The sequence below is a fragment of the Lotus japonicus genome, chromosome 1 (genome assembly GCF_012489685.1).
Source record: "Lotus japonicus ecotype B-129 chromosome 1, LjGifu_v1.2".
Classification (NCBI taxonomy): domain Eukaryota; kingdom Viridiplantae; phylum Streptophyta; class Magnoliopsida; order Fabales; family Fabaceae; genus Lotus; species Lotus japonicus.
Window position 1 is genome coordinate 1555915 of NC_080041.1, and position 16103 is coordinate 1572017.

At 36.3% G+C, this 16103-nt stretch overlaps 3 protein-coding genes and 1 long non-coding RNA gene across 5 annotated transcripts; 3 read left to right on the top strand and 1 right to left on the bottom strand.

Annotated features, from left to right (window-relative positions):
* Nucleotides 1-145: 145 nt before the first annotated feature.
* On the top strand, nucleotides 146-2179 carry LOC130732954 (uncharacterized). The gene is made up of 4 exons (XR_009017216.1): nucleotides 146-532; nucleotides 643-763; nucleotides 891-1022; nucleotides 1951-2179. It is a non-coding gene; the product is annotated as an uncharacterized LOC130732954 (long non-coding RNA).
* Nucleotides 2180-2578: 399 nt separating this feature from the next.
* On the top strand, nucleotides 2579-5250 carry LOC130732948 (rust resistance kinase Lr10-like). 2 transcript variants are annotated; one of them, XM_057584971.1, is made up of 3 exons: nucleotides 2579-3467; nucleotides 3704-3760; nucleotides 3975-5250. In XM_057584971.1, the coding sequence occupies exons 1-3, from the start codon at nucleotides 2603-2605 to the stop codon at nucleotides 5219-5221; spliced, it is 2169 nt and encodes a 722-aa protein (XP_057440954.1). In that variant the 5' UTR covers nucleotides 2579-2602; the 3' UTR covers nucleotides 5222-5250. The 2 variants fall into 2 exon arrangements, with proteins under 2 accessions (XP_057440954.1, XP_057440955.1); XM_057584972.1 differs by lacking the exon at nucleotides 3704-3760.
* Nucleotides 5251-6961: 1711 nt separating this feature from the next.
* Nucleotides 6962-7839, top strand: LOC130732572 (rust resistance kinase Lr10-like). Its single transcript, XM_057584589.1, has one exon. The coding sequence runs from the start codon at nucleotides 7063-7065 to the stop codon at nucleotides 7837-7839; it is 777 nt and encodes a 258-aa protein (XP_057440572.1). The 5' UTR covers nucleotides 6962-7062.
* Nucleotides 7840-9686: 1847 nt separating this feature from the next.
* LOC130732585 (uncharacterized) lies at nucleotides 9687-11922 on the bottom strand. Its single transcript, XM_057584599.1, has 3 exons — nucleotides 11451-11922; nucleotides 10198-11367; nucleotides 9687-10150 (listed from the first exon to the last, which is right to left on the bottom strand). The coding sequence occupies exons 1-3, from the start codon at nucleotides 11920-11922 to the stop codon at nucleotides 9687-9689; spliced, it is 2106 nt and encodes a 701-aa protein (XP_057440582.1).
* Between the last annotated feature and the right edge of the window lie 4181 nt (nucleotides 11923-16103).

Sequence of the window (16103 nt, forward strand, 5' to 3'; positions counted from 1 at the left end):
TAATATGCTGTAAAGTGTGTTCACATGCCTCGTGAAACTCAAGGCTGTAACGTTCTGTTTTTTTTTTCTATTTTACAAAATATAATAATAGAAAAAAAATAGATAACCTAGTAATTAAAAATAGGAGATAACCACTAGATCCTAACTCCAAATTGTAGTTCTCTCTCTCACGCTGAGTTTACACTATGGATGAAAACCCTAAACACCCTACGCACGTTAATCTCCTCCACGCACGTCGCGAACTCCCTGCACCCTTCATCTTCTTCACCAAGTGAAGCCAAAACGTTTCCTTTTTCCTTGACCTGCTCCACGCTCTATCCTTCTTCAGTTCCATCGCCAACACATTGAAGAGCGAGTGCAACCGAAGTGCCGAAACATGGCAGAGATGTTGAAGTTCTTTGCCGCAAAGGAGAGGGGCAGTGCCTATAACGTTGAATGAAGCCAGTGAACTGCAAAACCTCATTCGTTTGTCGCCACAGAAGCAGAGTAATCAAGTTGGCTTGAAGTGGAGCATGTAATGGACAATGAGAAGGTAATTGCTTGTCATAAGAGGAAGATTATGGTTTGTCATTGTCCCATTATGTGGATCACATAAATATAAGTCTAGATCTCTTATTGCTTTTATTTTTCCCACTAACTCAGTAAGCAATTGAACGAGAATGGAGTTTTCGGTGACAGAGTGAGAAATCATGGCCCTTGAAAGGTTTATTTGGCAGCCTGAGTATAGTGCTCCCCAAGTCGTGTTGTGTCAGCACAAGGAAAGGTACCAAGTCAAGTGAATTCTAGAGTTGTGCATTGTCTTTTAGTGATTATGGGGTCATGATGCTTTTTCATGCTATATTGCTCTAGCTCACAAACTGAAAGTGAAATCTATGTTTGGTTATGTTTAGCTATAGATGACACACAAGAAAGATGCAAATGCCTTGAGTTGGATTTGATCATGCAAAGAATTGTTAGCTATTGGCTCATTTGAGTATACTGGAGGTGTTGGCAGCAAGCAATCGTATTGATTCTTCATTGTTGTGAGTGGTTTTCAATCATTATGACGTATTTTTAATTATTCTATCACTGATGAATTAATTGTTTTACCTCATTGCCTATTTATTTAAATTGGGGAAACATGTTTTTTTTATCATTCTTGAGTTTCTTCAAAGCTGAGTTTTATTAAATTGATTCGAGCATGTTTTATGTTTTGATATGAGAAGGAAATTTACAGTGACTTGAGTTTGGAATTATTTGATATTGAGAATATTATAAAAAGGTGTTATTGAGTATAATATTTTGAAAGCTTTGAAGAGTGTTGGAAAACTGATGTTGAGATTATTGATAACAATTGAATTGGTTTGAAAGGACTTGATGAATACTGAAATATTATATTTTAGACTATCGATATGGATTTACTATGGTTTTGAAAGACTGTTTTGGGAATCCTTGTTAGAACCCCGTAGCCGTTAGCGGGGGTAACGGCCTAAGTGCACTTAGCTATTTGATTCCGGGAGGAGAGGACTATCCGTTAGATGGAGCCGCCAGTGCACGGAGAGGGCTATCAACGAGATGTAGCTTCCCCCGATGACACGATACGACATAATATATTAGAGAGGAAAGGGCTATCCGTTAGATGGAGCCGCCCCTATCGGATAGGCCATCCCATAGGAGGAGAGGGCTATCAACGAGATGGAGCCGCCTCATGGTTCTACATGCGTGACCCTACTACTATATTAAATTTCAGATTTTACTGCTTCATAAATTGCCATGATTTTATTTAATTTCTTTGAAGTGATTATTTGCAAATCTTACAATTGGAAATTAACTTTGTTGGTGCTATAAATGGTTTCTGTTGATTTGAGAGCGAAAAACTCGTGCCTGATATGTTTCCCCTTTTTGTTCATGGTGGTTGCTAAATCCTCACTAAGTCTGTGTGACTTACCCCCTCATTATTTCCCTCCACAGATTCTCAGGCAGCTGAGTAGCAGGTTGTTTTCAGATTCAGATCATTCGGTTTCTTTGTTGGAGTTTGGTCATTCTGCAGCTATAGGGAGTCTTAGGTTGAGTTTTTTATGATTTTTAACTTGTATTTTATTGTAAGAATTTGCACTTTGTGCTGTACTTTGAAGATCACATCAATGAAATTCTGCTTATGAAGAATTACATATTTGACAGATTCTGTTTTTATGAAAATTATTTGGAAAATATTGTTATGAGAAATAGGCTTGCCAGACTAAGGTGATAGTCTGTGCACCGGTTGCGACTTAGGATTTTGGGTCGTGACAAAGGCCAACCGCACTAACATGTATATATATAAGAAAGGGCTGAAAAACTTTGACTCAGAGAAAGAAAGTTTTGTCTTTTGGAAGGGTATATGAAACATGTATTTTATATAAGAGTAATGAATTTTCTGCACATTTCTGTTGATAACATGTGCATAGTGCCTAATATATATAAGAAAGGGTTGGATTTTTTTGACTCATGCATATATAAAAAGAAAAGGGTGGAAAGACTTTGACTAAGAGAAAGACAATTGAGTCCTTACTCCTTACAATGAGGGTATATGAATCAAGTTCCACTCCAATCACTGAACTTGAAGTGAAACTATCAATCAATCATGAAATCCTTCTTTTCTTGCTTCCTCCTCCAAATTATAGTTTTGCTACTGATCCTGCAGCTGCATGAAGAAACTTGTTTTGCTGCAACAACTAATAAGTCAGCAACATGTCCTCCTTCTCATTGTGGCAATATCACTAACATAATGTACCCATTTCGGCTGAAGGGTGACCCTGCAACCTGCGGGGATCCGGAGTTCGAGTTAGAATGTGTAAACAACAACAGCACATTGTTGTTACATCTGTTTCCAGGCAAAAACTACCATGTGAAGGCAATCAACTACAACAATTTCACACTCCGGCTCGTCGATCCCGGCGTTCAAGAGGCTAATAATTGCTCCTCCATTCCTCGCTATTCCTTATCCAAACTCAATTTCTATCTTAACAACGAAGGCCCTTATGAATACATGCGTCAATATAGTTTATTTGATGAAGATCCTTATGAAAGCTCGCCATTGTTTCAGCACGTGATTTACATGAACTGTAGCAATCCAGTGAAGGATGATCCACTGTATGTGGATACATCTCCCTGCATCATCAATTGGCATGAGCATGATGACTCACATGTTTATGCCATCGTTGGAGACTTGACGGCTGGGAATTTGAAACCTCAGTGCCGACAAGTGAAGCTTGTTGCTCCCATATCCTCGGTTTCTGGTTACTTCAATTCTAGTAGTCATACGTTTTCGTACGATGAAGTTCATAGGATGCTTGTGCATGGATTTGAGGTTTCATGGATGAAGCGTCCGTGTGAAGATCATTGTGGAAAACCAGAATATTGCTATTTGAGTGAAAATACAGAGACTCTTCAATGCGACTTAACGCATAATCAATGTAGAACTCCATTGGGATTTCTCGCCAGATGCGGTAAGTAGTAATTTGCATCCATGTTATAACATGTGTCGGGCTGGTCGCAGTGGTTAAAAATGATTGTTTTGAATCTTTGAGTTCGGAAATTCGAACTTTTTGAAATACACAACACACTCTTGAGAAAATCTTTTTATCATGTTCGGAACAAATAGGTTCACTTTAATAGAAGATAGACTCATCAAACTTTAACTTTGTTATCCTCACTAAATTTTGAGTTTTTTTTTTTCTTTTAGGAAATTTGTCAAAGGGGCGCATATTTGTCGATGGTATTATATTCGGTGTTGCTCAAGGTAATATTTTACTTCAAATTACATTTTTTCACAAAATCATTTGGATACTAATTATAAGCTTTTAATTTATCCAATTTAGTATTAAATTTGTAGAAAAAGAGGTAATAAGTATTTTCCTTTAAATTTTATTGGTAATCACTAATTTGTCCTAGTTTTAAATCCTATGGAACAATATCTTATGTTTACTTTCTTGCCATGGTATATTCTTACACAGGACTACTACAAGTATTTGGCATAATGAAATATGATAAATCTTTTGGCATTTCGGATTCTCAACCTGGTCTTGAGATAGGAAGAGTTACAGGAAAATATGTCTTGTCATCATATATTATTATGAGATTTATGTTAGGTCTCATAGTTTTCTTTGGAAAACTGACACATATGTATCGGACAAGGCATACATCAGATTATGAAAATATTGAAGATTTTCTTCAAGAGAACTCTCTCATGCCATTAAGGTATTCATACAAAGAGATAAAGAAGATGACTAGAGGTTTTAAAGAAAAGTTGGGTGAAGGAGGCTATGGCTCTGTTTATAAAGGAAAACTACGTAGCGGACCTTTGGTTGCCGTAAAGATGTTGAGCAAGCCTAAGGCTAATGGACAAGAATTCATTAGTGAAGTCGCAACCATAGGAAGAATACATCATGTCAATGTGGTGAAACTTGTTGGATTTTGTGTTGAGTCATCCAAACGTGCTCTTGTTTATGAATTCATGCCCAATGGCTCTCTTGATAGATATATTTCCCCTAAAGGGGATGCTACCTCTCTAACATGTTGTCAAATGTACTCAATATCTCTTGGAGTGGCACGAGGTATTGCATATTTACATCAAGGTTGTGACGTGCAAATTTTACATTTTGACATCAAGCCTCATAACATCCTTCTTGATGAGAACTTTATCGCTAAGGTTTCAGACTTTGGTCTTGCAAGACTTTACCCAATTGACAATAACATTATCACTTTGACCACAGCAAGAGGAACAATTGGTTATATGGCTCCAGAACTATTTTATAAAAATATTGGCGGAGTGTCCAACAAGGCTGATGTCTATAGCTTTGGAATGCTTTTGATGGAAATGGCAAACAGGAGAAGAAATTTGAATCCATATGCAGATCATTCAAGCCAACTTTTCTTTCCCTATTGGATTTACGATCAATTAATTGAAGAAAGGGAAATAGAAATGGGAGAAGTTACCACTGAAGACAAGAATAAGGTGAAAAAGATGTTCCTAGTTGCTATATGGTGTATACAAATGAGACCTGATGATCGTCCTTCAATGAACAAAGTAATAGAGATGCTTGAAGGAGATGTTGAAAGCATTATAATGCCTCCAAAGCCTTCTCAATATCCAGATGAAATTGAACTCAATTACGATGAATTTGTATCATGTGATGCTTCTAGCTCAATATGTTTTCTCGAGGAAACTATAGAAGATCCTTTATTGAAGGATTGTTCTTAATGTTTGCTAATGATTTGTTTTTTAAATTATATTTCTTAGTTATTTATTAAAAATATTGTTCAAGTTCTAAAATCCAATGCAAAATCTACCATGTCAATGCAATCAACTACAACAACCTCACACTCCGGCTAGTAGATACCGACGTTGAAGCCACCAATTGCTCTTCTCTTCCTCGCCATTTCTTATCCGCACCCAATTTCACCAGCTCTTACGATTCTCTCTACTTGGAGGATCTGTATGAAACCCCTATCTCTCGATTCCAGTACGTGATTTACTTCAATTGTAGCGATCCAGTGAGGGGTGATCATCGATATGTGGACCCATCTCCCTGCCTCCGCCTCAACAACGGCCATGTTTATGCTGTCGCCGGAGACCTCTCGGCGCCAGAGTTTAAAGCTGACTGCCACATCATGCTGGTTGCTCCGACGTCGCTGTACAGTGACAGTGACATTGACATGCAGTTTCGGAGATTTTCATACGAGCAAATTCATAGGATGCTTGTCTATGGATTTGAAGTTTCGTGGATAAGCAGCCACCTTTGTAGAAATCATTGTGGAAAAACTGATTGCCTTCTAAATTACAACAACCCGGAGGAGACACTTCAATGCAAAGATCGTTACTGCACTTCTCCATTGGGATATTATGTCAGATGTGGTAAGAATCAAAAGAGCTTATTTGAGCTTATCTGATGACATAAACTCTTATGTCAGTGTTTCGGAGAGATTATGCAAATAGCTTATGACACACCATAAGCTGTTTTGAGCTTATTTAGCTTATGAAAAAAAATTTATGCTTATATATAACTTATTTTTTATTTATTTCAATAAAAAATTTAAAATACCTTATGAATAAGCGCTTATGATCATAAGCGCTTAATTAAGTTGTGTTTCCAAACGAGTTAGGGTTTCTGATTTTGTAAGTTTTTTTTTTTGAAGGTCCTGATTTTGTAAGTTAATTTGGTTTTAGTTTATCGGCATGAAGTCAAAAACGGCCGATAATTATAAAAATGATTGTCACTAGCTACGGTCATTTTTCTGTCGAAAGACTAAAATAAAACTCGCTTACAAAATTAGAGATTAATTTATCCATTGATCATATATATATATATATTTCCAACGATTACATCATTTTTCAATTCTATTTGTTTTCATTTGAAATATTCTACGAGTATGTATGAACAAGTATAAATAACAACTCATTCCTTTTTTCTTCTTCTTTTTATAGAAAAACTGTCAAAGAGCCGCATATTTGCTGAAGGTAAGGAGGAACTTGTCCCTTTTTTCATATTCTTTAACTCTTTAAGGCACCATCTAACTCTATCCTTTTCTATAAACTTAAACATCTAAATGTAGAAACTTATTTTCATATGATCAAAATAACCAATTGTTAGTACTTATTTGTAGTCTTTTATACTCTTCCTGTTGACTACACTAATTTATTTTTTATTTTGCAGATATTACACTCGGGATTGCTCAAGGTATTATACATCACTTTATGAATTAAAGAAGTAAAAAGGTATTTTCTCCTAGTTTTGAATGCAACAATCTTATATGATTGCTTTCCTGACATGTACACAGGAGTACTGCGAGCAATGAGGTTTGTGGTATATGATAGATCTGAGGGTATTTCGAATTACAAACTCGGTTTTCAAATAGGAAGATTAATCACAGGAAAGTATGTCTTGTTACCATACATTATATTGAGATTTATGATTGGTCTCATCGTTTTCTTTGGAAAGTGGATACATATATATTGGGCTAGACATTCATCACTTTATAAAAATATCGAAGATTTTCTTCAAGGAAACCCTCTTGCCAATAAGGTATTCATACAAACAGATAATGAAGATGACTGGAGATTTTAAGGACAAGCTGGGTGAAGGAGGTTATGGCATTGTTTATAAAGGAAAGCTACGTAGTGGACCTTTGGTTGCCATAAAGATGTTGAACAAATCTAAGGCTAATGGGCTAGAGTTCATGAGTGAAATTGCAACCATAGGAAGAATACATCATTCCAATGTGGTGAGACTTGTTGGATTTTGTGTTGAGGCCTCAAAACGTGCTCTTATTTATGAATTTATGCCCAATGGTTCTCTCGATAGATATATTTCCTACAAAGAGGGTTCTATCTCTCTAGCTTATCATCAAATGTACACAATATCTCTTGGAGTGGCTCGTGGTATTGCATATCTGCATCAAGGTTGTGACGTGCAAATTTTACATTTTGATATCAAGCCCCACAACATCCTTCTTGATGAGAACTTTATTCCCAAAGTTTCAGACTTTGGTCTTGCAAGACTTTATCCAATTAATGGTAGTAGTGTCACTTTGACTGGAGCAAGAGGAACAATTGGTTATATGGCTCCAGAGTTGTTCTATAAAAATATTGGAGGAGTGTCCTACAAGGCTGATGTTTATAGCTTTGGAATGCTTCTAATGGAAATGGCAAATAGAAGAAGAAATTTGAATCCGTATGCAGATCATTCAAACGAGCTTTCCTTCCCTTATTGGATTTATGATCAATTGGTTGAAGAAAGAGAAATAGAAATGAGAGGAGCTACCGATGAGGAAAAGAATAGTGTTAAAAAGATGTTCATAGCTGCTCTATGGTGTATATAATTGAGACCCAATGATCGCCCTTCAATGACGAGAGTAATAGCGATGTTGGAAGGAGATGTAAAAAGCATTACAATGCCTCCAAAGCCTTCTCAATATCCAGATGAAATTGAAATCAATTCTGATGAATATGTATCATGTGATGCTTCTACCTCAATGTGTTTTCTCGAGGAAACTATACAACATCCTCTATTGAAGGATTGTTCTTAATGTTTGCTAATGATTTTTTTAAATTATATTTCTTAGTTATTTATTAAAAATATTGTTCAAGTTCTAAAATCCAATTTTTTCACAACTCGGTTTTAAGTTTTTTTTTTGGTACATCGGAAAGATAAATTGCATCCGTTAAGAATCGATCATTGGATCTCCTCCTACCCAACCATATGTCCTCCAACTCCTATCATTTAAACTATCTTACGGGACGGGGACAACTCAGTTTTAAGTTTTAACACTTTAATTGAATGAAAGAGTTAATATTATATAAATAGTTGAGTCATTGATTTGAAGAAATCTTTTCTCTAACTAATACGCATTTTCCCTATGTGTAGCCCCATTTATATTACCACACTTCGTTTATTGCTTTCTTAACAATAAAATCCAAATCATCTATATTTCAATCCGCTCAAATAATATTTGGTTAATTAGTTGAACTAGTACTTAGCAGTAGCACACTAATATGTTGTAAAAAAATAAATGAAAGTCGCACACACATATATAAATGTATTTTATAAGAATGACCTTTTATATTAGAATATATAAATAAATCATGATATGTTTAAATCTTGAAGGTATGTTTCAAAAATAAAAATCTTGAAGGTAAATTATATATGGTTATGTAATTTTAATGACATTCATTTTTCAGCAGTCATCAAACAATCGCCACTAAATGATACAACTTTACACACATAACTAGATTAATAAAATTGAAAACTAGTTTTGTTTTTTTAAATTTTAAAATATATATCTCGACTTCATGCGCATTCAATAAATTTTTGCTTTTTAAAAAAAAAAAATTTAAAATATAAAACCAAAAACCACAGGAGCGAGACGCTAATTAGCAAAAATTACTTAATTATTCTTTTATATTAACGGTTCGGACAGCCTCTGTGCTCACTTAATACAATTTTTTGGCCTATAAAAAAAACTAGTAAAAATTACAACTCTATTGCTGGCCAACAAGACTGCACTCTGCAAAAGCAAGAAGAGCTACCATGCATCTATCTTCTCCTCATGAAAAACTCCCACCAATTCCTGTTTTCTCCTTCCCAAAGTAAAACTTGAAAGAGAATTCCTTTTCAAAAAATCACATGACTGTCACAGCCTCACATGATAAGATTACGACAAACCTCAACACAAATCACATGCGACTTATGATCAATAAATAATGCTCATTTTTCTATTGTAATATTGCCACTTTCCAACATCATAAAAAAAAATGAGGGCCAGAACCAATAAAAAAGTAATATTAAAAAATAAATCACGGGTTGCAGGCTCTAATTACGTCTCTATAAATAAATCACACGGGCCAATATGCATGATTGATAAGTAGTAGTATTTTATTGCATGCTTGTAATATGTATATACTAGGATTTTAGCCCGTCTCCGTGCGATGCACGGACGAGCAGATCTAAAATTTATCATATTTATTCAATCAATTTATTTCACTCAAATTAATTAACTATCATACCATTTATTGTAACATTTATGAATCATAAACTCAAATATGACTTAACCGAAACGTATGGCTCAATTGACAAATTATAAATATTCATATGCATAACAAAGCTATATTTCAATTTATCTTTGTCAAAATAACTTGAACAAAATTACAGTGTATTTTCCATCAATAATCAATTGTAGATTTTTTGAAAAACCTCCTTATAAACAATGTTTTTCGTTACATCTCGTTCCCTAACATCCTCGTTGCATATTAGGATCTTCAAACTAGATCTCGTCTTCACACGAGAAACAGCAACATACAACTGCCCATGTGAAAAAACAGGACTTGGCAAATAAACACCAACATCTGATAGTGTTTGACCTTGGCTCTTATTAATAGTCATGGCAAATGAGACAAGAAGAGGAAATTGCATTCTTTGAAACCTAATAGGCATACTCTGATCACTTGGAATCATGTCCATCCTACCAATGAAAGTCTGCCTACCAGCATGTGTGCCAGAAATGACAATGCCTCCAACAACATTTGGACGAAGATGGTTAACAATAAGCCTAGTTCCATTGCATAATCCAGTAGATATATCTAGATTTCGCATGAGCATCACAGGAGTTCCTATCTTCAACACCAACTCATGATCTGGAATACCATAACACTTGATATCATTAAGAAATTCAGTTGTCAACCAATCAGCTTCAATGCCAAGCTCTTCATCAATGCCCCATCTGAATCAGAGCTTAAATAGGTCGTCCCCTCATCAGGAAATAGAGACAACACATATTTATTAACCATATCAACTGCACCCAATGTCGGAGCAAGTATAGCCTTGTCTTGATAATACTCAGCACATCCAATATTTTGAAGAATATTGGGAAACATAGTTTGTACAATATCAAGTATAGGATTTGATGATTGTTGGATCAATGTTTCCCCAGGCACTTTTATAAAAGATTCACCATCATTGTAGTCTCCTAAATTACCATCTCCAACATCAAGAACCCATTTAGCAAAATACTTAACCTCTTCAACCTCAAGATTGTTCAAGTTACCAAGCAAACGCATGTTTTCTGTCAATGTGAGAACCTTGCAGAATCTCCACAAGCGAGATGAATTGATGGTAGCCATAACAACCTCAGCTCTACTGCCCTTAGGAATAACTGGTAAAATTTGCCTAAAATCGCCACCTAGGACAACAACTTTGCCCTCAAATGGTAGATCAAAGTTTTCGGGATCAAAGTTTTCGGGATCAATGACTCTCATGATATCTCTCAATGACTTGTCCAATGCTTCAAACGCATATCTACTAACCATTGGTGCTTCATCCCAAATAATCAAACTGGTTAACTGAAGTAACTCAGCTTTTGGACTACCTTGAACAATCCCACAACATGAATCCTCATTAACATTAAGCGGAATGCAAAAAAGCGAATGTGCGGTTCGACCACCAGGCAGTAACAAAGAAGCTATGCCACTTGAAGCAACATTCAATATAATTTTTTTCTCTGATCTGAGTCTGTAAGTCAATGTTTTCCATAAAAATGTTTTTCCAGTTCCACCATGACCATTAACAAAGAAAAAACCACCATTATCCTTATTCACCGCTGAAATGATCTCATCGTATACCTTAGCTTGCCCACTATTCATCTTATTGAAAAAATCAAGGTGCAATTTCTTCATCTCAATAATATCAAAGTTTAGCTCATTGAATAGTAGAACATTACCATACCGGTTCAGAATATTAGGATCGACTTGTGGCATGTTAGAGTAATCTTTCAAGGATCTTCCATTTACCATCAACACTTTCTCTATCTCCATTAAGCACAAATCCTTCAATTCTTCCTTATCAATATTCAGTTCTGCAAAGAAATTACAACAATCATACATAGCAAAATAATAACAAAATAAAATTTATTAAATATCAACAAATGTGGAAAAATACCTTTATTATTATGTTTCTTTCGTAAATCATAAAGGATCCCATCAACCAATACATGCCAAGTTTCATTCCATACCTTGAGCGGATTAGACATGGAATTTGCTAATAGGAATGATACAAATAAGCCTCTACAGTAAAATCCCGAAGATATGATTCTCACATCCAATATACTATTAATATACTCACCATCATCCTTCAACAATCCCAATGAAACACATGCATCACGGAAACTATCATGTACATTACCCTTCACTGATCTCAAATCTTCAAAGCTTGTACAACCTCTTTGCACATTCAACAACAACCTCAAGTAATACAATTCACCTGAACCAGGGGGCACAAAATTTATTCGCCCAATAGTCAAACCTTGCTTCCTCGGATGCCATGATCTGCTACTCGGATCATAAACAAATGATCCTGGAAACTGAACATATGTTAGCTCTCTACCCTCCAAATACTTGGAATTGGCCGCCATCCACGCTAGGAACATGTTGTTCTTAACTTTGTTCTTCTTAAGTACCTTTTCGATTGATTGATTTTCCTTAAACAAAACAACTTGCTTCCTAGGTAAATGGTATGTGAGTTTCTGAACATGTGGCCATTTGTGGTGGATTTCAAATTTGAAAATTCTTCATGCAGCTTCACAAGGAGACAAGTATCTGCAATCAAAATATTGTTTGATTTCATCCACTTCAGCTTTCTGATCATGATTATTTTTACCAGCAGACATAGACATTGTTACTCTATCAACTCCTTTGTTTATATATTTGAACAGATATTTTATAGAGTTTGACTTATTGCAGTACTCAATGTTGATATGAGCTTGATATTTCATAAGCAGTTTGGGATTGTATGGCACAACAAAACCATTGTCTAAATCAACTCCCCTTCTGTTGGTTGAAATCCCAGTGTTCCTCCTCCTATAAAGAGGATACCCATCATTGTCAAATGATGTAGCATCTACATATTTTTTCGGGAAAAATTTGGAACAACGCTCATTCTTCATGCAAGGAGATTCCTTTCTACTTAGTCCACAAGGTCCATGAACCATATAAGTCGACACACAATCAAACAATTCAGGGTAGAGATCAGGATCTGGTAACTCAGCACATATAACTGAGTCTATCATTTCAGTAGTTTTAAGCTTGTCCCCAGGACTAAGCCACAACAAAATGTGAGCATGTGGTAAACCTCTCTTCTGAAATTCAATGCTATACATACCTGAGTATTATTAAATATTATTACTGATTCATAATAACTAATATTTACTATAATAACATGAACAAATAAATATATCTTACCTGCAATGACCTTCCCAAAAAACTCTCCTTTCTTGAGATCTGTCATTAGTTGCGCCAATTTCATACGAAAGACTCGACATGATATATCTGGACGATCATATGCGGACAAAAAATACTTTGAAACATGCCGATCAATCTCAGGCCACTTAGGATTGTATGTCATTGTAAGAAACAAATCAGGATACCCGTAAGTTCCACAAATAGCCATAGCATCTTGGCAATTGTCAAACATATAACGCCTACCCCCAGTAAAAGACGAAGGAAGGAATATTCTAGAGCCAACCATTGAGGCATCAGTATCACCACGAGTAATAGCATCCTCAATCCCTGATAAAAAATCTCTACGAATAGTGTCTTGATTGTACCTTATGTAATGCAACCTATTGGATTCAATCATTGAGTAACAATCAACAACAAATTGTTGCAGCAAACGCCGAGACAATGTTATTCTCTTGCACTCAAATTGTCTTTCCTGAAGTCTAAATGAAACCCATTCACGCATTGACATGTTCTCTCGTTTGTAGATTGCACTATTGAAGTTAACGCCACCAAACTCCATTTCATTTGAAAATCCTCCCTCCCCATATGGGTGAAGGTATGAAAAACGGTAGAAAGGGGGGGGTTTGAATAACGTTTTCAGTACAAAACTACCACCTTAAAGATTTTAACAAATCTTTTCGAGAACTAAGTGCAAAAGATAGAGATAGAAAAGCACACAAAGATTTTATCCTGGTTCACTTGATAAATCACTCAAGCTACTCCAGTCCACCCGTTAAGGTGATTTCTTCCTTCTTAGAATGAAGGCAATCCACTAATCAGGTAAGAGTTACAACTGCACTTGAAACCTACAAGTGACTAACAATTACACTGACTTAGCTCACACTAAGATTCACTCTCTTAGTCTTCTCTAGGATCCGATCAACCTTGATCTCCTAAAGGAAAATCAAACAACTGTTTGAGGTTGGTGTTTACAAGGGTTTGCTTCTGAATAAGCTGAGTGTAAACTAAATAAATTACAAGATGAAAGAAAGCTTAGAATATATCTTGCGCGTGTGTATTGCTTCTTGTATATATTTTTCTTCTAGCCGCTTCTTTCAATCTTCAGCCTCTATATATACTCCAAGGATTAGGGTTGAGCGTTGCATGGGAAATGCTACCGTTGGAGGGCAGTTCTGGAAAATCCAGCTTCTGCTGTGGCTGAGAACGTTAGGTAGGTCGTCAGGAAGGTACACTTGCTTTTGTACTTGGATAGCGACTTGACCTTTTAACCTAGGAGACTTCTGATCAGAGGAATGCTTCGTATTGGAACTTGTGAAGCCGGTTGATCAGAGTCAGAGGGATAGCACAGATCCTCTGACCATTGTATCTTCTGATTCTGAACTCAGAGGGAAGAACATGGCCTTCAGAGTTTCTTGCTTCTGGACTTCAGAGTTTCCACTATTCAGCTTCTGGATCTTCAGAGTCTTCTACACCATCAGAACATCTGAACCTTCAGTGTTTCTTGGTTGTCAGAACTTCTGGATCTTCAGAGCTTCTAGCGACTGAGTCCACATCAGAGTTTGTATAACTTCAGAACTTCTGAAGCTTTTCCACTGTTCATACTGAACATGGTGAATGCGAAAGCGTTGCTTGGGTTACCCTTTATACATAGTGCTTCTGATTTGTGTGAGATTGAGTTGAGGTCAGAGCCTGTAAATAGCACACTCAGAAAAACACGTTAGAGTACCACAATTGTTCATATCAAAAGGTTAACTTGTAATCATCAAAACATAGAGTTGTACTACTAGATCAAAACTTGATCTTACAATCTCCCCCTTTTTGATGATGACAAAACTAAGATTTTTGATGAACAATTCTTAACCATTAAACTGAATTCACTCAGAGTTTAGAGATATAGAATAAGACTTATCCTGATGTGAATAGTTTATCTTGCTCATTCTGAATTCAAGTCACTGCTTGATTCTGAGCTTAGCTCCCCCTGAATCTAATACTTGATGAAAACGTTAGTAAAGTCTAGATTCTGAGCTAAATCATATAAGAGTTCAGAGTGAAAAGCTTATGACATAGATGAAAAACGAATAATCAGAGCGCATAAGTGATCAGAGTCATGGACAAGGTATCAGAGTCTTGGGTATCAGAGTCAACTTAGAATCACTTCAGAAGAAGTGAAATGTATTCCTTGTATTTGCCCAGTGACACATCTATGGTCATGAAGGTGGAACTCTTAAAATCTCCAAAAGAAAAATAAGTCACACTAACACATCTTACACATCAAAAACTACTGTAAGAGCATTAACTTTCAGAGAGAAAGTGAAGCCTATAAAAACGTTGGAGAGAAAGGTAAGCTTCACACCTCGAATAATATTCAGAAAAAAAATGGCATCATACAGAATGGCATTAGAAGAGCTCAGAAGGAAGGCGTTTGAGGAAGATATGTTCCTCAATATTAGGCATCCCGATGGTACAAAGACCATACAAGAGCTGACGAAGACACTGCTGGAAGAAGATCTTGGTCCAGAGATGGAGAAAGATCTGAAGGAGTTCCTCTGCTTCGTGGAAGAGATTCAGAGGCTTTGCCAGTGGGAGCTGAATCTGCTGGAAGAGAAAGAGACTGTGGAAAAGAGACTTAAGACGACAGAAGATAGTCTAGAAAAAGATGATCTGAGCATCAAACTCGGCAACATAGAGTATGCATTGGATCGTCTGGAGAAGGGAAGAGTGGAGCAGCGCCAAGAATGCAGAAGAATGAGGAAGGATCCTCCATTCTAGATATAGGGAGTAATGTATGATGGAAAGAATTATGATGTAAACATAGAACAATTATGAATAAAACAGGTTTTGCAAACATATGTGACACAAATATATATAGATATATGCATATAGAATCACAAATGAACAAATTAAAGGAAGTAAATAAGCAGAGTGTAAATAAAACAACGTTAAATAAAAAGGAAAAGGAAGAAAAAGAAGAGATCCTAAAAAACTAAGATTTGTCAGTACGGCGCAGAAGTTCCATCATCATGTGCTTCATCTCAATCAGCATGGATTCATGAGTGTCAAGACGTTGTTCCATGATGTCGAGTCTGGAGGAGCTTGTCGGAGTAGAGCTGGAAGGAACGTTCTGAGCAGCTTGAGGTTCTGGAATGGAAGCAGAAGCAGCAGGAGTAAACAGAACTGGTGCAAGTCGCTCTGCCTCAGCCTCAGCTTCAAGACGTTCTGCCTCAAGTCTGGCTTGTTCAGCCTGAGCTGCTGCTTGACGGGCAGCTTCTTCTTCTTGTTCTTTCTGTCTCTTGGCTTCTTCAATGGCTTCAAGAAGCTTGGTTCTCTGTTCGAGTTCATGAAGAGCCACCCTCCT